Genomic DNA, 22,094 nt, shown 5'->3' with positions numbered 1-22,094 from the left:
AGTGAGGGATGAACTGAATGGATGGAGGGGAAGTGGGGGGCCATTACAGAGCACGGAACACCACAAGCAAAGCCCCAGAAGTAGGAGTGAGCATGTGGAGCTCCAGAGAGGAAAGGGGCCTGACCAGGGGTATCAAGGAGGAACGGTCATGGCAAACCTGGTGGGCCATGTGGGATTTTGAAAGCTCAACAAAACACACTGATTAATGACGCATCTCTCTCTGGGAGGGAAAATCACAAGGCATTGCCGCTTTCTTGTCCACGCCTTTACATCTTGCCTGATCTGATCTGGTTGTTTACAAGGAACACGTGCTACTTTTACAATCAGAAAGAAAAAGTGACGTTTTCTTTTTCCTTGTTGTGGGGGGAGGACACTAAACTTAGCACTTGAGCTTGATGCATCCGCAGTCAAGGTCATTTTTATCCAAGAAGGGCATGAGAGAAACCATCCTTCCGGAAGCAAGGCAAGGAGAGACCTGGGTCAATGAGGCTGGGCGTGAGGCTCTAGCAATAGGATGGGTGGGAAATTCGAAGGACTGGAGCAAGGCAGGCATATTTTGAAGGAGAAACTGCTTATATTTTTAAGACTACCAGTCTACAAAAATCACTAACAGGGAATAAAGGTTTAGATTACTTCAGCATTGTTCTTAATCTGTAGCCAACTCTTATAAGGAGCCTAGAATTTGGGGAAGGACGGTCTAGACAGGCCCTGTTAGCTGACCTACTCTGTCTTCTAATCTAACCTGCTTAGCAGCTGTTTTTGACCTTGAAGCCCAGTGGGTGAGGGATGACCTGGGAGAACAGAGGGTACTCGTTACCTCATGCCTCGAGGCATCGATATTGCTGCTTCTACTCCTGTGAAAATCAGGTTGTAACGATGCAAGTGGCCTTGGGATGAGCCCACCCAACCAGCCAGCCAGGCATTCCTGGGAGCCGAAGGCTGGCCTGAGGACTGCTGACTGTCTGAGGGCAGGATCATGCTCCCAAGGGAAGTGCAGGCCTGGAAGAAGGAAAGGCAAGAAGGAAAAGCAAAAAAGTCGCAGGAACAGGGAGCACAGAAGAGGTTGCCAGGAACAGATGCCAAAAGATGTCTGTCGTTCACCAACAGCAGAGAAAGGAGCAGAAAGCAGAGAATGCTGGGAAACCAATGGGGTCTCGAATCAGTGACTAGCCACGTCACCCCAAATTTTTTGGTCAAAGAATTTTATGTCAACAATTTTAGAAGCCATTAGAAACACTAAAACACGATGTTAAAAATTACCGTTTTTTCAGAAAATACCTCACTTTCCCCGGCAACTCCCCCCCCCCACATATACCCATTGGGAAGGATAGAGGGAAGAGACTACCAGGCACGTGGGGCTAGGTGGGGCTTTTCCTTCTTCTGCTCATGAGCCTTGTGGGATGGGGAAGGGAGGAGAGAACAATACAGGAGGAAGAAGAAAGAAAGAAAAATAGATTTATAAATAAGAAATAAAAGATGGAGAAATAAGGACCAGGAGGAAAAAACAAATTGCAATGAAGTATGAAGTGAAGCAAGGAGGAAGGAAGTACAGTTGAAAACACGGGGTCAAGGGCACTGACCTCCCCACCCCTTGCAGTTGAAAATTCACATACAACCTTTGACTCCTCCAAAACTAAACTACTAAGAGCTACTGTTGACCAGAAGCCTTACCAATAACATAACCAGTCAATTAACACATATTTTGTATGTTTTATATATATTACATACTATATTCCTAGAACAAAGCAAGCTAGAGTAAAGAAAATGTTATTAACAAAATCGTAAGGAAAATACATTTACAGTACTATATTGTATTTATCAAAAAATATCCATGTGTTAGGGGCACCTGGCTGGCTCAGTCGATGGAGCATGCGACTCTTGATCTCGAGGTTGTGAGTTCGAGCCCCACAGTGGTGTAGAGAATTACTCAAAAATTAAAAAATCTTAAAAAAAAATATCTGTGTGTAAATGGACCTGCACAGTTTTCAGACCTGGGGCAAGAAGCACATGAGAACTTTAAAGAGGAGTAAGTGATCGTTTTTACCATCTGAAAAACAATACATGCTTACTTTAAAAAATACAAAATAACAGGGAAAAATTGTCATTCCACCACCGAAAGATCATCACTAATACCATACTGGTGTCTAAATCTCGAATCTCTTTTTCTAAGCATAGAGGTTTGAGTTTTTTTCTTTTCCTGTTTTAATTTTCATATTTATGATCATGTTTCTTTTTCTAACTAGACATGATAAGTATTTTCCCACATTATTGCAAACACTCTTAACTACATAACATATGAGAAAGCATGATAGTACTTTGTTTTTTATTTTTTTAAAGATTTTATTTTATTTGAAAGAGAGAGAGTGAGTGAGAGAGCGAACATGAGCAGGGGAGGGGGAGAAACAGACTCCCTTGCTGAGCAGGACCCTGATGTGGGCTCGATCCCAGGACCCTGGGATCATGATCTGAGCCAAAAGGAGATGCTTAACCATCTGAGCCACTCAGGCACCCCACATGATAGTACTTTGAAGGGCGGTTTCTGGAGCTGGACTCTTTGACCCCCTCGCCCCGTCTCAGCTCCAGCACTAGCTTGGGCAAATCCCTCTCTGTGCTTCAATTTTCTTATCTGAAAAAAGGAAAAAGTAAGGGCCCTGCCTCATAGGGTTATTACGCCAATTAAATGTGTTAACAAATATAAAATACTAAAAATGATATGTAGTAGTAGAAAGCAAACACAAAATATTACCCCTTCCTGTTCATTTCCCTGTTTCTGGTGTTGCTATTATAAATAATCCTTCTGTCCTTCATTGAACATTCTTATGTTCCCAGGCTTCTCCATTTAGGCTTATTTCTTAGTATAACTGCTAACTTAAGTTATATGAATATTCTTAAGGAAAGTGATACATCAGGCCATATTGCCTTTCAAAAGGTTTCACCAACTTTTTCTCCTAGCAGTACTGTATGAGAGCATGTTGGGGGAAAATTAAAGCTGTGTTGGTAGCTACATGTAGTCTTTAATTCTATATTGATAATTCACATCATCTCTATAGAATGGTTTTAAGACTGAGAGCCTGGCCTAATGGATTAAGTGAAATTGAAGTGTCTGGGTTCGGGGGCCAAGGAGCAGACTTCGGACAGTCATCTGTAGCCACCATTCCAGTCAGAATCAGTTAAAACATGCTGGGCAGCCATTTTGTTTTTATTAATCACATCCTTGTGAAAGTCAGATGTTTGGATCAGAAAATCGCTTGAGGCTGACAAAATGCATACCTGCCTTCTTGTTTCTCCTAGTGTGCTTGGCAAAGTTCATCAAGGTTTTACAAAACATGAACCTGGACCTGCTCTCGAAGACATTCATTTCTTAGTAACTAATGGACTCTGCCCCTTAGTCTGTCAGTGGCGGGGGTAATAGGTTTTATCTTGTTCTACAGACAATTGACTTAGTAGGAAGCTCACAATGAAGGGAAATGTCCTAGTGAAGAAGAATAGTCTCCTAGTCCAATGCCACATATGGAAGAAAATACTGCAAGATACTGTCTCTTAATTAGTAATCACAGGTGCTCAGTTTGGTAACCCATTCAAAGTGAAACATGATTCTCAGTTAAAACAAAGAAAGAGAAATATATAATAAATCTTCGTGTATTTGGAAAAGCTTCTTTCAAAGTTGAAAATCAAAAAGCATATTAACTTTATTATTACTCTAATAAATAAAATAAGGCAATGGAAAAACCTCACTTCACCACGGCTTACATTTGAATGTGAAGTACCATAACTAAAAAGATTGTTCTATTTTTGTAAAAATTAATTATTAAATTCAAAAGAGAATAATGTGTTAAATGAATCTTCGATTTCATAAGTTCTAGTGTAAGAGTTCTTTTTCCTTAGAAGCAAAAAGTTGAATCTTCACAGTAATGGTATTAATGGATTTTTATTTAAGTATCCTTGGGTCTAATAATTGCAAATTTTGAGTTAGTGGAATCCAATTAATGCTGCATTGATGATATCTAAGGATAGAAAAGTGTGAGTTAATATCTAGAGAAAAATAACTATTTGTGAAAGAAACTGAGTGATACTTCAGAATTGGATTGGGCCACTAAGCGAAAAGATGTTTCCCAAAGGTTCAGACAGGGGAGGGCAGAAAACTTCGGGGAATGATAATTTGGAAGACTACAGAGTTCCCATACAATGCAAGTGGGAGCCCTCTGAGCGGCTTCTTTTGACTGTAGGCAGTGGCCTTGGTTGGGAACACAGTGGTGAACAAGGTGGATATAGTCACAGATGCTACAAAACTCAGTCCAGTATGCAGGGGCAGACTTAGAAACAAATGGTAGCACTTGAGGGAAGTATGTGCTGTGAGAGGGGCAGTACAGGTTGCTATTGATACACATTTAATTCTATATCCAGAGGGAGGACGATAGGAATTAGCCAGATGAAAAGGAAAGAATGTTCCAAGAGACCATGGCACATTCTAAGCCATGGATGTGAGGGACGTTGGCTTGCCCAAAGAACTGAAAAGAAGTCCTGGGGGTAAGTGGTTGGAATGACCTTGTCATGAAGGACATTATGAGCCATGTTAAGCTGTTTGGACTTCAGGTTTGAAGACATGAGGTGCCCCTGAAAGGTTTTGAGCAGCAAAGCGACATCATATTTTGGCATTAGAAAGATCATTTTAAATGCAGAGTGAAGTAGAGGTTGGAGGCTGGAAGTTGGTGGTTGTGGTAGTAATATTAGTAGATGCTGAATGGTGGGCTGGCCTGATGTAGATGAATGTTGGAATTACTAGGAATTATTGACTGATTGGTGTGCAGGTTGAGAGAAGAGTCAAGGATGAATGCCAGGCTTGCTGTTCTCTGAGATAAGGAACCCTGGCCAAAGTGAGAAGTTCAGATTTGAAGATGTTGAGTTTGAAGAATATATGAGACATCCAAGTGGGGCTGTCAGGTAGGCATGCAGAAATATGAGCCCGAAGCTCTGAAGTTACACACAGGAAGCCAAGTAGAGTGGGCCTACGAAAGAACTCTTAGGAGCACCCGCATTTCAGGGACAGGCAGAGTTAGAGGGGCCTGCAGTGGAGACTTGAGAAAGAGCAGCCAGAGTCGTTGGAGGAGGATCGGGAACTGGGGCATGAGGGCTGTGAGAATCTTTCTAGAAGTGGTTAACGGCATCAAATGCTACCAGTAGATGAAATGAGCGTCAACAACTGCCCATCAGCTTTATTTATCAGCAGGTGGCTGGTGAGTTGGTAAGAGTATCTTCAATAGAGTGGTGAAGGCAGAAGGCAGTTTGCAGCGGGTGAAGGGTGGGCAGGAGCAGAGGGGAGGGAGAGCGTCTCTAAAGGTAGAGCCCTGAAGGGAAGCAGGGAGGATGGAAGCTGGAGGGGTTTGAATTCAGGATGGTTTTTGGTTTCCTTGTTTTAAGGAAGGTGCTTAAGGCATATTTAACTGTGAGATGGAGGACCTGCTAGACAGGAAATGTGAATTATATGAAAAGAAGAAGGGATAAAATAGATAGCAGAAGCTTAATTTCTCTTGGGAGTTCCTTATTCCTTTGACTAAAATCGTGTAGAGTCTTTCTCTGAAGAACTCCCAAGAACTCTGCAGTTTTCTTACATTATATTATACATTATAGATATTATACATTATATTATCTTACAGTTATACAACTGGAAGGAAACAAGGGGGAGAGAGCAGGAGTGGCTCTCCTGGCAGGAAGGGCAGGGGAGAGGTTAGGGACCTGTGAGCGGGGGAGGGGCAAAGCCCTGGGCTTACACCACGCTGAGAGCTGTGAATGGATTTCAATTCAGAAACCCTCAGTGTTGGGTTATGAACAAACAATGAATCATGGAACACTGCACCAAAAACTAATGATGTAATATATGGTGATTAACATAACAATAAAAAATTAAAAAAAAAAAAGAAACCCTCAGTGTTGGAAAGGTTCTTAGACATACATTAACACATCCAACCTTTTTTTTTCACTTTGTATTTTTGTGAAATTATATATATATGTGTATATATACTACGTTTTCCTTATCCATTCGTCAGTTGATGGACGCTTGTGCTGCTTCCATATCTTGGCTATTGTAAATAATGCCACAATAAATATAGGGGTGCGTGTGTCTTTTCAAATTAGGGTTTTCATTTCCTTTGGATAAACACCTAGTAGTGGAATTATTGGATCATATGGTATTTCTCTTTTTAATTTTTTGAGGAACCTCCATACTGATTTTCACAATGGCTGCACCAGTTTGCATTCCCACCAATAGTGAATGAGGGTTTCTTTCTCTCCATACCCTCACCAACACTTGTTCTCTTTATCATTTTGATTTTAGCCATTCTAACTGGTGTAAGGTGATATCTCATTGTGGTTTTGACTTGCATTTCCCTGATGATCAGTGATGTTGAGCATCTTTTCATGTGTCTGTTGGCCATCTGGATGTCTTCTTTGAAAAAACGTCTATTCAGATTCTCTGTCCATTTTTAATTGGATTATTTGATTTTTTTTTTTTTTTGGTATCTTTATATATTTTGGGTACCAACCCCTTATCGGATGTCATTTGCAAATTATCTTCTCCCATTCAGTAGGTTCTCTTTTTGTTTTGTTGATGGTTTCCTTTGCTGTGCAAAAGCTTTTTTATTTTGATGTAGTCCCAATGTTTATTTTGCTTTTGTTTCCTTTGTCTTAGGAGAAATATCTAGAAAAATGGCGCTATGACCAATGTCAGAGAATTACTGCCTGTGTTCTCTTCTAGAATTTTTATGGTTTCAGGTCTCACATTTAGGTCTTTAATCCATTTTGAGTTTTGATATACATCTTTAGAGTTCTCTTTCTCTCCATGTACATAATTCAGTATCTCTTGAATGTAATGAATATTATACTATAAATAATATTTGTTTCCTAAGAACAAGGATATTCACTTACATAATCACAGTACAATGATCAAAATCAGATCTGAGAGTGACACAGGACTATTATTTAATCGATATAACATATTCAAATTTCATCAGTTGTCCCAATAATATTCTTTAGAGCTATTTTTTTTCCCTAGTCCAGGATCACACATTACACTCAGTTGTCATGTCTCTTTAGTTTCCTTTCATCTGGAACATTTCCTCATCCTTCGTCTTTCATGCCTGGTATTTTTGAAGAGTGTATTTATTTTGTAGAAGATTTCTTAATTTGCGTTTGTCTCATATTTCCTCATGGTTAGATTCAGGCAATGCATTTTAGGCAGGAATTCCAGGGAGGTGATCCTTGTCTTTCTCAGCCATACCTCTTCAAGACGATTGTTATATTATTAGTTATGTCAACTTTGACCATTTGGTTAGGGTAGTGTCGGCCAGGTTTCTCCCCTGTAAAATGACTGTTCTCTACTTTGAGGTTTATCTTATAGGTCATGCTTTGATACTATATAAATATTCTGTTCCTCCTGAAACATTCACTCACAAGTTTAGCATCCACTGAAGATTCTGGCCTGAATTATGATGATGATGGTTGCAAAATACGATGTTCTAACTCTATCATTTCTTCTCTATTTATTCGTTCCTGTTACTCTACTACTATAAGGAAGATCTCTGCCTGCCTCCGTGTGTGTGTGTGATATATTTACCATCAGTATGGACTCACAGGTGCTTTTAGAAATAATTCTCTCTAGCGCTCTCTCCTACTCTCTCCCCATCTTTCCGTCTCTTACTCCTCCCTTCAGGGTTTCCTTTAAATTATCTAAATCGCTGTAAAACCTTAGAGAAAACAAATCTGAGCAAGATACGTGATACCTGGTGGGCAGAGGGCTAGAGTCGCTGGCCTTCCTGTATCTCACATAACTGGAGATCTCTGTTAGGTATTTTGATTAATACTTGTATACCACAAAATGAACACTTATGTTTTTGTATAAATTTTAGTTTTTTAGTTTAACATATCTCTTAGCTTTACAAATTACAGTCAGATAACATTCCTTGTGCTTGTTAAGTACCACACTTATCATTCAATTGATTTAGACAATTGAAAGTATAAATAATCTGGGGTCATTATATTCTCTTATTAAATTAGCTGAATTGTGGCCAGCGTGTGAAAACTGTTAGGGAAGCTAATTAACTCTTTCAGGCCCTTGGGGAGCTATTGAGTGCACTGTAATAGGATAGACTTCACAGAGATCCTGAATCAATTATTATTGAGCAGGACTGGGGTGAGCCCTTTGAGAGTCATATTTCCTATGGGTTAGACACAGAGAACTCAGCGGTGCTAGAGGTATATGTGCTTCATTATGTCCTATATCAGGAAGGATTATAAAATAAAAATAGCTGACCCTTAGTGTTTATTATGTGCCAGGCAGACTCCTAAGCAGTTTATACAATTGATCTAATTAATTCACTTATTAGAGACACAGAAGAGTATATCCCCTCACATTTACCTGGTGCTGACCCACTTTGTGAAGAGTTTCTATGTACATAACAGTCGTAAGCAGTATGGTGAGTTCACCATTCTGTGTTTGATTTATAACCCTGGTAGAGGGGCAGCATGTCTGGGACCACCTAGCTGGGAAGTGAAGAATTGGGGCTTGGACTCAGAAGAGAATGCCTGGTGTTTACCAGTCCAACATGGTCCTTTGTCTTCTTTCCCCAAATTGTTAAATTGTGGTCAGATACACATAAAATTTGGCATCTTAACCATTTTTAAGTATACAGTGCAGTGACATGAAGGACACTTGTGTTCTTGGGCAACCACCATCACTATCCATCTCCAAAACTCTTTTCATCTTGCAAAACGGAAACTCTACATCCATTCAACAAAAACTCCATGGCCTCTCTCCCCTCCCCACTGCAACCACTGTTCTACTTTGTGTCTCTATGAATTCAACCACTCTAGGCACCTGACTCTTTTGTCTTCTTGTGATTGACTTATTTCACTTTGCATAATGTCCTCAAGGTTCATCCATGTTGAAGCAAATGTCATCAGTTCCTTCCTTTCTAGGGCTGAATAATATATCATTGTATGTATATACCCTTGGGTTGCTTCTACATTTTAGCTATTGTGAATAGTGCTGCTCTGGCCAATGGGTGTGCAAGTATCTCTTTGAGCTTTACTTTTTAGTCTTCTGGGTATATACTCAGAAGTGGAATTGACAGGTAACATGGTAATTCTATTTTTAATTTTTTGAGGAGTTAACATACTATTTTCCATAGTGGCTGCACTATTTGACATTTCCACTAACAGTGCACAAGCGTTCCAATTTCTCCACGTACTTGCCAACATTTGCTACTTCCTGGGTTGTTTTTTTTTTTTAAATAGTTGCCATCCTAATGGGTGTGAGGTGGTATTTCATTGTGGTTTTGATTCGCATCTCTCTAATGATTAGTGATGTTGAGCACATTTTCATGTGCTTATTAGCCATTTGTACATCTTTTTTGGAGAAATATCTATCCAAGTCCTTTGCCCATCTTAAAAAATAATCTTACCTGTTTTTTTTTTTTTTTGAGGATAGATATTCTGGTTTTAATTTGGTCTAATTGACAAATAAAAATTGTATATATTTAAGGTGTACAATATGATGCCATGAGATACATATATATACACTGTGTACCACAATCAAGCTAATTAACATATCTATCACCTCACACAGTTACCATTGGTGAGGGGTGGAGGGTGTGGTGAGAGCTCTTAAGATCTACTCTCTTAGCTGACTTCAAGTATACAAAACAACATTATTAATTAAGTCATCATGCTGTACATTAGATCCCTAGAACTTATTCATCTTATAACTGAAAGTTTGTACTCTTTGAGCAATATTTCCCCATATCTCCCACCCAGCAGTTCCTGGCAATCACCATTCTACTCTCTGCTTCTATGAATTTGACTTTTTTCAATTCTGTATATAAGTGAAATCATATAGCATTTGTCTTTCTGTTTCTGGCTTATTTTGCTTAGCATAATATCTTCCAGGTTCATCCATGTGGTCACAGATTCCCTTCTTTTTATGACTGAATAATATTCCAGTGTGTGTGTGCGTGTGTGTGTGTGTGTGTGTGTGTGTGTGTGTATTATGCTTCTTTATCCATTCATTCATTAATTGACTCTCAGATTGTTTCCTAATCTTGCCTGTTGGGAATAATGTTGCAGTGAAGATGGGAGTACAGGTGTCTCTTTGCAATACTGATTTCATTTCCTTTGGATTTACCAAAGAGTGGGATTCAGGAATCATATAGGAGTTCTATTTTTAATTTTTGAGGAGCCTCCATACTCTTTTCCACAGTGGTTGCACCAGTTTACCTTCCCACCAACCATGTACAAGGGTTTTCTTTTCTCCACACCCATACCAACATGTATTATTTCATGTCTTTTTGATAAGAGCCACCCTAACAGGTACGTAGTGGTATCTCACTGTGGTTTTGCTTTGCATTTCTCTGATGGTTAGTGATGCCGAACACCTTTTCATATGCCTATTAGTTATTTGAATGTCTTCTTTGGAAAAATATCTATTCAAGTCCTTTGCCCATTTTTTTAATCAGGTTATTTGGGTTTAATTATTGAGTTGTAAGAGTTCTTTATATAATTTGGATATTAATCCTTTATCAGATATATGGTTTACAAATATTTTCTCCCATTCCATACAGTGCCTTTGCATTTTGTTGATGGTTTATTTGCTGTGCACAAGTTTTTTAGTTTGATGTAGTCCCACTTGTTTATTTTTGCTTTTGTTGCTTTTGCTTTTGATGTTAAATCCAAAAAAATTATAGACAAGACCAATGTCAAGGAGCTTACCACTTAGGTTTTCTTCTAGGAGTTTTATGGTTTCAGGTTTTATGATCAAGTCACTAATCTGTTTTGTGTTAATTTTTGTGCTTGGTGTAAGATGGTGCTCCAGTTTCTTTTTTTTTGCATATGGCTGTCCAGTTTTCCCAGCACCATTTATTGAAGAACTTATCCTTTCCCCATTGCATATTTTTGACACTTTTGTCACAGATTATTTGACTGCACACACATGGGTTTATTTCTGGGCTCTCTATTCTGTTTCATTGGTCTATGTGTCTATTTGTATGCCAGAACCATACGGTTTTGATTACAATATCTTTGTAAAACAGTTTGAAATCAGGAAGTGTGATGCCTCTAGATTTGTTCTTCTTTCTCAAGATTGCTTTGGCTATTTGAGCTCCTTCGTGGTTCCATAAATTTTTTCTATTTGGATAGTTTTTTCTATTTCGGTGAAAAATGCCATTTGAATTTTGATAGGGATTGCATTGAATATGTAGATGATTTGGAGTAGTATGGCCATTTTAACAATATTAATTCTTCCAATCCATGAACACAGGACATCTTTCCATTTATTTGTGTCTTCTTCCATCAATGTCTTATCGTTTTTAGTGTGCAGATCTTTTATCTCCTTGGTTAAATTTATTTCTAAGTATTTGATTCTTTTTCACACTACTATAAATGGGATTGATTTTTCATGTTAATTTCATATCCCGCAACTTTATTGAATTTGTTTATTAGCTCTAACAGGTTTATTTTGTAGAGTCTTTAGGGCTTTCTATATATAAGATCATGTCATCTGCAACAGAGACAATTTAACTTCTTACTTTCCAATTTGGATGTCTTTTTTTTTTTCCTCCTTCTTGTGTAATTTCTCTGGCTAGGACTTTCCAGTACTATGTTGAATAGAAGTAGTAAGAGTGGGCACTTCTTGCATTCTTCCTAATCCAAGAGGAAAATCTTTCAGCTTTTAATCATTGAGTATAATGTTACTTTGCTTTTTTGGTAATGTAGCCATTTATCACTATAAACGTTCCTCTTAGAACTGCTTTGCTGGGACGCCTGGGTGGCTCAGTCGGTTAAGCGTCTGCCTTCGGCTCAGGTCATGATCCCAGGGTCCTGGGATCGAGTCCCGCATCGGGCTCCCTGCTCGGCAGGGAAACTGCTTCTCCCTCTGCCTCTGCCTCTCTCTCTCTCTGTCTCTCATGAATAAATAAATAAAATCTTAAAAAAAAAAAAGAACTGCTTTGCTGCATCTCATAAGTTCTGTTATGCTGTCTTTTCATTTTTATTTGTCTAAAGATACTTTTTTATTTTTTTATTTCTTCTTTGACCTATTGGCTGTTCAGGAGTGTGTTTCTCAGTTTCTATATATTTATGATTTTTCCAATTTTCCTCCTTTTAACTGATTTCTATTTTAATACCACTGTGATTATAAAAGACACTTGATATGATTTCAGTCTTCTTAACTTATTAAAAAATTTTTTGTGGTCTAGCATATGATCTATTCTGGAAAATGTACATGTGCACTTGAGAAGAATGTGTATCTCCTGCTGTTGGATGGAATGTTCCATCTGTGCCTCTTAGGTCCCATTGGTCATCTTTGATTTTGGTAGTTTGTTTTTTGTTGTTGAATTTAAAGAGTGCTTTCTATATTTGGGATCTTAGTCCTTTATCAGATTTTGCAAAAATTTGTAAATACTTTGTTCCATTCTGTGGGATACTTTTTACTCTGTTGATAGTGTCTTTTAATGCACAAGAGTTTTTCATTTTTATGAAGTCCAGTTTGCCTATTTTTCCTTTTGTTGCTTGTGCTTTTTGCATCGTGTCCATGAAAATATCCATTGCCAAATCCAATGTCATGAAGCTTTTGTCCTCTGTTTTCTTCTAAGAGTTTTATAGTTTTAGCTCTTACATTCAGGCCTTAACCCATTTTGGGTTAATTTTTTATATGGTGTTAGGTAAGGGATAGCCTGTTCTTTTTATAAAAAACAAACATAATATTCTCTTCCTATTTTCTTACAATTATAATATTATTTTCTTATAATATTCTTTCCAGAAACAGCACATACTCATTGTTGAAAAACAGGAAAATAGCAGGACCTAGACATAATGTCTCCTAATTCTTTGGTGCATGTATTTCCAAATACATTATATATATTTAAACATAAAACCTACTGATTAGAAACTTGTTTTTTATAAATAAATATTATGGGCAAGTTTAGTGTCATTAGAAATTCTCTAATACAATTCTTAATTACTATTTAATAACCTACTATTTAGAATTTATATTAAGTCTGTTGTTAGACATTTAAGCTACCTTAAATTTATACTATTTAAAAAATTGCTGATATAAATATCAGTGTGGCTAAATATTTGCACACATACTTATATTATTTTCTTAGGATAAATTCCTAAAAGTAGAATTTCTGAGCCCCAGACTATGTCTGTACTAAGAGTTAGGATACTTGCTAGCATGTTGCCCTTCAGAAAAGAACCAGCCAATTTACACTTCCCCTAAGCAGTATACAGGGGTGACTGCTCACCACGTTCTAACTAATCCTAGGAACTAAAACCTTAAGTGACCTGTGTCAATTTGATGAGTAGAAACATTTTTTAATTATTTATATTTTCAATTATTAGCAAAGTTGAGCATTTGATGCTTATCAGTCATTCATAGTTGAAAAAGAACACAAAGCCCTTTTTGTCATGTATGTTGTAAATGTTTTCCAAAATGTATCATTTGCTTTTAATTTTATTTATGGTATTTATAAAAATATTCCATTGTTTTGGTAGTCAGAGCTATCATCAATTATCCATTTTCTACTTCTGGTGTCTTTTCTAGAAAGTCATCCCCATTCTTAGTACATGGTAATATTCCGCTTTCTTCTTTGAATCTTTATATTGTTATTTTAATAGTTGCTCTAACTGAAATTTATTTTGATCTGTGGTGTTTGAGAGAGATTAATTATTTTTTATTTTTTTATCCACTTAGTTTTTGCCAAATGTTGATGTGAGATCAAACAAAATGCTTTAATCACTTTCTAGTCTTCTATTTTTATTCCACTGATTTGCTTATTTGGGCTCAATTGCCATACTTTTTAATCACAACAGTGTTATAATATGTTCTACACTCTAGTAGAGAAAAATATGTCCCCTGCCCTCTTTTTAACTGAATATTCTTAATTACTTTTTTCATCCAGTTGTACTTTAGAATTATTTTCTCAGATTCCCATTCCCCTAAAACTCCTGGTGGGGAGACGGTTGGAATTGTGTTACTTTTAGAGAGCAGTTGTGTGTATTTGCAATGTTGAGTTTTCTCATCAAAGAACATGTGTCTCTCTGTTTATTCAAATCTTTTTTGCATCCTTTGGTAAAGATCTGTGTTGTTCTTCTTATTTGTTATTTGTTTACTCATTTATAGTTTCAGTTACTAATTATTATTTTATCTCCTTTCCATTCTTTGTATTCTTGCAACAAATTGTACTCGGTTCCATGTTAATCCGTAATTTCCTCTGTATTATATTTTCAAACATATTCAGGATTTTTATAGCTATTTTTATAAGATATATTGATAAGCTTTTCTGGGCTACCTTACAGATTTTGCTTTTAGAATTAGCTAGTTTCTTTTTTTTTTTAAAGATTTTATTTATTTATTCATGAGAGACAGACAGAGAGAGAGAGAGAGAGAGGCAGAGGGAGAAGCAGGCTCCCAAGGAGCAGGGAGCCCGATGCGGGACTCGATCCCAGGACCCTGGGATCATGACCTGAGCCGAAGGCAGACGCTTAACCATCTGAGCCACCCAGGCGCCCATAGAATTAGCTAGTTTCTAGAAATAAATCCAGCAGCTTCCCTTTGCCTCCTCTATAAGAGTTTATATGGCATTATCCTGCTAATAGTCGACTTGTTAAAATTCACTATTAAAACATCAGGGTCTGTCATTTTGGGGGGTTGTTTTTAGTAACTTTTTTCCCACTTACTTCTTGATTATTAATTTTTTCAAATTTTCTATATATTCTTGAATCACTTCTTTTTTATTATGTTCAGTTAACCACCATATAGTACATCCTTAGTTTTTGATGTGGTGTTTAATGATTCATTAGTTGCGTATAACACCCAGTGCTCATCACAGCACGTGCCCTCCTTATTACCCATCACCCGGTTACCCCATCCCCCCACTCCTCTCCCCTCTGAAACCCTCAGTTTGTTTCCTGGGGTCCATAGTCTCTCATGGTTCATCTCCCCCTCCGATTTCTTCCTCTTCAGTTTTCCCTCCCTTCCCCTGTGGTCCTCCGCTCTATTCCTTATGTTCCACATTAAATCATTTCTTTTAATTTACATTTTAGTAGGGAAAAATCTATTTCTTCAAAAATTTTAAGATTAGCCCAAAGCTCTATATAGAAATTTTTATAATACTAAAATATCTTTTTCCATAACCTCCTTTCTTATTTCAAATGTTACATTTTCTCTCTTTGCGTAACTAATCAGATACTTGTCTATTCACTGATCTTTTCAATATACCAACTTTTGAATTTATTAATTCAGTCTACCGTATAAAGTTTCTAATTCATTGAAAAATCCATTCACTCTCTCTGCCTACATTGTTTGTTTTCATTTTCCTAGCTTCTTGGATGAAATATTTAGCTATTTTCATTCTCTGTTATTTAATTTCAAAAGCATGCCAGGCTATTCATTTTCCTCTGAGAATGATTTAGGATGCTTCTCATATTTTTACATGTAGTATTCCCATGTCATTAATTTTTAATGTTCTGTAATTGCAGTTTTGATTTCCTCCCTGACTCAAAAGTTATTTAGAATAGCCAAGTATGCTTTCTTACATAGTGAATTGAACTTCGTATCATAATCCTCTTTTCTCTACCAGTATGTCCAACAAAGAGGAGTAGCAGCTTGGGGTAGCTGAGGCAGTGATGAAAAATGACCAGCACACCTTCTTGCTTGTAGACACTTTCTTTTGTCACATACTCCCCTGTGAGCTCTAATGCGGGCACCCAATGGCAGCAATCCAGGGGTTTCGTGTGAAAACAAAAGTAGCTCCCAACCACATCATGGTTGGTATCCTTGGTTGCACATCACTTGGATTGTTGTATAGTGAGTGAGAGTGTGTGTATGTGTCTGTGTGAAATAAATGCTTTTGGAGAAAGTAATTTTAAAAAAAATTACTAGAATTAGATACAAAAATCATCCAAACTGTCCCACTCCCCTATCCTGGCTGTAATGCTAAGTGATCCCATTGTGCCTATTGGAAAACAAATTCTTAAAAGGGAAAAATATGGTTATCTGTTAGAGTTAAAATTCTTTTTCTGAATCAAACTACATATTAAAGGGACCGAGGAAGCTCACTGTTTCTAATTATGGTAAAAATTTTTAGCAGAGGGTTTGGTTTCGTAATACTAGTATTTCCTGAATGGTCTGTTTGGACTTTTGTTTGCTAGTCTATCTTCTGGGCATGTCCCAGGATAGGCTACCCACACCGGCAGCAGCCATGTGGAGACACATGGAACTCTTTTCCCAGGAGAGCTCGTAAGTTTCCCGGCTCCTCCACAATTCCTGCAACAATGGTTTCCTCTTTCAGTCCGTGAAATTTTCAAGTCACCGCACAGTCTGGGCAATTTGAAAATTGGCTTGGGTCCATGAGTTCCCTTTACCATCCCAATATCACAATCTATGTTAAAGAAATGGTTTCACTTAGCCCTGACTACTTAAAAAGCAAAACCAAAAAACTGGCAGATTTTGGTTACTCCTCTAGCATTTGGATACTACGCTAGAAGGAACAGTATCATCAAGGGATGATGGAGCAATATGTTTTAGTAGGAAGTGATAAGTTTTTATTTTACTAAACAAGGCCAATAGCCAATAGAATTGGGATCAAGGAGCTCCTCACTTTGAGGGGTTTCCAAAAAACCCTAGTGTTAATTTTACATACATCATTGCAGTTCTAGAACGCAACCTTTCAGATAGGCAGGTATTTTGTTTGAACCCCATAAATGCTTTGGAAGACATCTCTTGTATGGTGCTAAGAACCTGCATTCTGATATCAGACAGCTCTGGGTTTGCCTACTAGCTGCGTGACATCTGGCGAGTCACTCATCGCTAGAACCACAGCTGGTGGTGACAATGGTCAGACTATCTCATATGTACTCATATGTAAACGCATAGGTAGAGTTTTATACTCAGTGCTTTATAGTGTCTTCTATTTATTATCTCATTTAATCCTCATGGAAACCTTGTGAGGGAGGTACTATTGTCATCACTTTAGGAATGAGCAAAAGGAAGAACTTAATTCTTCAAGGACACACACTGAGCATAGGACCTGCGGCAAGAACCTAATGATTCTGTCTCCACGTTCCGAGTTTTAGCCACATTCACCTGCCTCCCTGAGCCTCAGTTTCCTTGTCTGCAAGGTCAGAACAATAGTAAGCCTCGTAGAGTTGGCAGGAGGCCCAGAGATCGTGGAGTGCTTCTGAAGCTGGCGATTCGTTATCGCTGCCAACACTGTTGCTTTTAGCAATGATTGTAATATCAATCAATTTCTAACAGGAAGGAGTCACACATCCATTCTTGTTTGCACACCTATCTCTGCGAACAGAGACAAGCCCTACTCACTTAAGAAAAGCAGGTAGATTTACTACAGTTTCATCAGGGCCAATGAGCAGGGTCACCAATGACTCAGGCACCTGCTTTGTGACCATTTGGATGCCTGCCTAGAGCTATAAACTCTCTAGTAAACATTCTCTTGTTGGTAAGCTCGCTTTCTCCTTCATGAATCTGGGCCCAAAATCCACTGTGTCTTTAGCTTCTTCCCACAAAGAGGAGATTTTCCTGCTGGCAGCTCTAGCTGCCATTGTGGGATTTTGCCCAGGAAATTTTGTGAAGTTATCTGACCCTATAGAATTATATAAATTTTTAAAGATTGTCGGGGTGCCTGGGTGGCTCAGTCGTTAATCTCTGCCTTCAGCTCAGGTCATGATCCCAGGGTCCTGGGATCGAGCCCTGCATCAGGCTCCCTGCTCGGCAGGAAGCCTGCTTCTCCCTCTCCCGCTCCCACTGCTTGTGTTCCCTCTCGCTGTGTCTCTCTCTGTCAAATAAATAAATAAATAAAGACTGTTGCAAAATCAGGAATCTCAGTGCAAGGCAGCCACATCCAAAGCAGCAGTCTGATTCAACAATCCCCACTTCAATGGCAGCCCTTTTGTAAACACGAACGGCTACCAGAGACCAGCATTAAAAGCATCAGTCACTACTTAATTGTGTCCTTAAAGGCTGGGACATGTAAACATTAAAGATATACATTTTTTGCTATGGAGATACTTTGAGGCCAGACCTACAGAATGCGACAGCTGCCATCCAAAGCCTCCCTGCACCAAGAGATGCTTGCCTGGAAAATCCAGTCCTGGCCAGGCAGCTTCCAGTCCTCCGAGGACCCTGCTGGTTGTCACCCAGAGGTTCTCTCATCCCACAGCACATAGACAAGCAGGGGATGCAGGATCCATATCTGGAGTTCCTTCTGCTCCCTGCCCTACAGCCATGATGGCTCAAAACCATAGGTCATATGAATGGTACTTGGCTAGTCTGTCACATGATTGTTTAAATGCCTACCAGGCTAAAATTTCCATTTCTAAAGCAATGTTTCCCAACATGTGGATCCAGATCAGAATTCTCTGGGGTGCTTGTTAGAAATGCAGATTCCTGTGCATGTCTTATCTATTTTACTGTGTGATTATTTGTTTCTCTTGTTAGCATGGAAGTCCTGAGGACTAGAAACTGGTCTGTTTCCCCGGTACCCAGTACCCCCAACAGTGTGTGACACCTCGATAGTAAGCATTCAATACATATTTGTGGAAGGAATTAATTCCTGGGCCCTATAATCGACCTCCTGAATCGAAATCCCTAAGAGTGGGGCCAAGGAATCTGCATTTTAAAGGCACACACAAGTGATTTTTTTTATGCACACTAAATTTTAAGAACCATTGTTCTAAAGTAATTCAGCGAATTCTAAGATAAACAGAAAGATGAGAAGTTTTGTCTCCAGAGGCCCCCATACATATCATCTGTGAGTTAAACTTCTCTGTTCTGCTCACATACCTCAACAAATGTTGATCGGCCACCTTCAGTTCTGGGTCCCTAAGTGGATAAAACAGTATCTTAGGCAGAGGCCTAAGAAAGGCTGGAACACACCCCGTCTAGAGCCACAAACCATCACTTTCTGCCTGAACTTGATTATTTGATGAGCCCGCCCCAAAACTCCGATCGAGAAATGCAACACACTGTTCATTACTGCTTTCCCGGCATGCTTGAATGACACCTCTGATCCAGGAAAGTCAGATATTATCTGCAAGGATTTATCTTATCGTAAAAGACTCCAGTCTTCCTAAATAGGTTTCCTATCTGTTTGGCCCTTCAAGGAAGCTTAGTGTTTTATTTCTAGTTACAATCAACCTTTTACCAACATTTGATCTTGGGCAGTCACTTCACTTCTCTTGGCCTGCTTCCTCACTTGAAAAATGAGACAATTAGACTAGAAACAGGTCTTCAGCCCCTTCCAATAATAATGTACCCTAATCTGTGACTTCTTGGTGACAACTTACTGCCTCATGCTTAACATCCAGGTGTGATTAGATGAGTGAATCACAGCTGTCAAACTTGTCCAACCAAAACTCTTCAAAGGAGAGTCTTTTACTCTCCTTTAATATGTGGAAAACTAGGGAGAATTTGGGATTTGCAAACTGTTTCTGAAAATTCTTTCTCAGTTTCCGTGTTTACCTAGAAAAATACAATGGCAACTTTAATGTGCTGAAAACTTTATGTAAAAGACAACTATGATACCCAAATTTCTTCTGAATCTGCACATTTTGTTTCTATCAGCGCTGAAGCAAGGTGTTTGAGCATAGTCTGATCTAGAGAGATGGAAAATCACTGCTTCGTGGGCTGCTCCCCACCCCCCCTCCCCCCTCCCCCCCCCCCTCCCCCCCCCCCCCCCCCCCCCCCCCCCTCCCCCCCCCCCCCCCCCCCCCCCCCCCCCCCCCCCCCCCCCCCCCCCCCCCCCCCCCCCCCCCCCCCCCCCCCCCCCCCCCCCCCCCCCCCCCCCCCCCCCCCCCCCCCCCCCCCCCCCCCCCCCCCCCCCCCCCCCCCCCCCCCCCCCCCCCCCCCCCCGCCAAGCTGTGAAGTGTAGGGAGAGATGTAGGGAGTGAGCTCCTTGTCCCCGCCCCACCCCCTGCTTTCCGTTCCCTCTGTCCCTCCTTCAGAAGCCCCATCTCACCGAAGTTCCCCAGAGGCGGGGGCTCTGACCCGGAATCGTACCCTCAGCCCCAAATGTACATTCACTGTCCTTTGTTCCAACCCAGCCTGACTAATCACTGATAACTTGTGCATGATGGTTGCCAGATAATTGCATTTTAACTGCCTTCCTTTGGAAAACAGCTTCACATAAATTAGTGGTTCTTAAGGCTTCTGTAAAGCTTAGAAGATGTAACGAAGTGCCTAAAGTCACAGGGACAGACAGGAATGGATTATTGACCTAGCGACAAATACCAACCCCCCTCACTCACTGCTCCCTAAATGCCAATAGGGTTTCCCAGCCATTTATTGTGACAACCTCCTGCCCATAATTTATTTTTCCAAATTGCCTTTTAAAAACCTAGATCGATGACCCCGACGTGAAAAGTGAAGCCAGTTTAGCAACCTCAAGAGAGCTATTTTGGTTTAAAGAATTTTTTACTACTTCCCGGCACCATGCAACTACTCTGTCCTTTCCCTGTTTTTTCCCCAAAAGTCGGGAGATGGATGTCATAATACATAACAATCTCAACAATACAAGTTAACATTTAAGAATGCTTCCCACATGCCGTGCACTTTTTAAATAGTTTTGCATTTATTATCTCATTTAAACCTCATAACTCCATAAGTAATATTACTCTCACTCTGTTCCAGGGACAGTAATGAGAGGCACAGAGAAATCAAGTCACTTGACTAAGATCACACATCTAGCTACATCTAGCTTCTTGTCTAAATCAACTCCTTTGATTATTATAATAATGCGGTTTTGCAATTAGCAAAGCACTATCTGTGTTTTTATTTTAGGAAATGTTTGAAATTTGAGCCCATGTTTTCCCTGCCGCCTTTATGCTTTTAGCACTTCGCATGTAATTAAGTATTTTTTTTATTTAATATTTTCATTCAGTTGTTTCAGAATGGATTTCTCTTCTTGGCATGTCATCTATATGTGAAATTGCAGCTCCCTTCATTCGAAGACTGGGAACACGAACCTCTTTTCTGCACTCTCTTTTCATTGCCACGTGGCTCGCACCAAAGCAGGCTTGTTTTAATCGAGTTAAGAGGATGACCCAAAAAGTGGATTCTGTGCAGCATGGAGTGACGTGTGGCTGTTCTAACAGCACAGTGTGCTCAGGAGTCTCCTCAATGTGTCAGAAATTATATCCTGCATCCTTCAGGGAGGAACTGCATTTCTTCCTGGAAACAGCCATCAAGTTGTTTTAACTGATCATGATTATCCACTGCTTAGGGTCGAACTTTTACCCTGATGTGGCTGCTTGTAAAGACAACAGAGTAAACTATTTGAAGCAAACCTATAATGTATGTATTTTTCCTTTCAGGGGGAAAATGATCCCATCTGATCTTGAAAGAAGGATCCTTGAAGCCAAACAAAAAGTAAGTTTTTGTAGGGAGGTTTATTCAACCCATAACAAGCGAAGGGTACATATTTCTGTTTCCATCCAGTGGAGAACACACTTTGGTTTTGGTTTTTTTGTTTGTTTGGGGGGGATATATTGGGGGGCAGAGGGAAAGGGAGAGAGAGAATCCCAAGCAAGCTTACGCCCAGGGCAAAGCCTGACACAGGGCTCGATCTCACAACCCTGAGATCATGATCTGAACCGAAATCAAGTCAGACACTTAGCCACCCAGGTGCCACCACCTTGGTTTTGTTTTGAAAAGAAGACCCAGTTCTCAACCTCCCAGCTTTACTGGGAATATGGGATTTTTGCATCCAGTCATTATTCATTTCTCTGAGTTGTAGCCTCTGCTTTGGAAAGATCTAAATTGCTGTTTAAATAATATACCCTGTGATAATATACACGGTGATGCTGGAGGAATTTCTAAAGCATTTGTCTTACTATGTGCTGAGAGTTGGCGTTAAACAGACATACATTTGACAGATCATCTTCACAAGTGGAAAATATCACAATACCAATGCAGCATGAGTTACTGTGGTGTGGTTACTTGAAAGGGGCTAATTTTTCCCGCCTAGGAATATGGTTATGATTGGATCTCCAAGCATCTCCTTCTTCGGCTGGAGACCAGCAAAAGATTC

General features: G+C 39.4%; 1 protein-coding gene across 1 annotated transcript in view; it reads left to right on the top strand.

The window, feature by feature from the left end:
- GAD2 (glutamate decarboxylase 2) overlaps positions 1-22,094 on the top strand; it is a 78,341-nt gene that overhangs the window by 25,317 nt on the left and 30,930 nt on the right. Inside the window, exon 9 of the mRNA XM_027595472.2 lies at positions 21,379-21,433. Coding sequence (XP_027451273.1) covers positions 21,379-21,433 — 55 coding nt within the window. The remainder of the gene's footprint in view (positions 1-21,378; positions 21,434-22,094) is intronic.

This window comes from Zalophus californianus, chromosome 9 (assembly GCF_009762305.2).
Source record: "Zalophus californianus isolate mZalCal1 chromosome 9, mZalCal1.pri.v2, whole genome shotgun sequence".
NCBI lineage: Eukaryota > Metazoa > Chordata > Mammalia > Carnivora > Otariidae > Zalophus > Zalophus californianus.
This window is presented reverse-complemented; position numbering and strand designations above follow the sequence as displayed.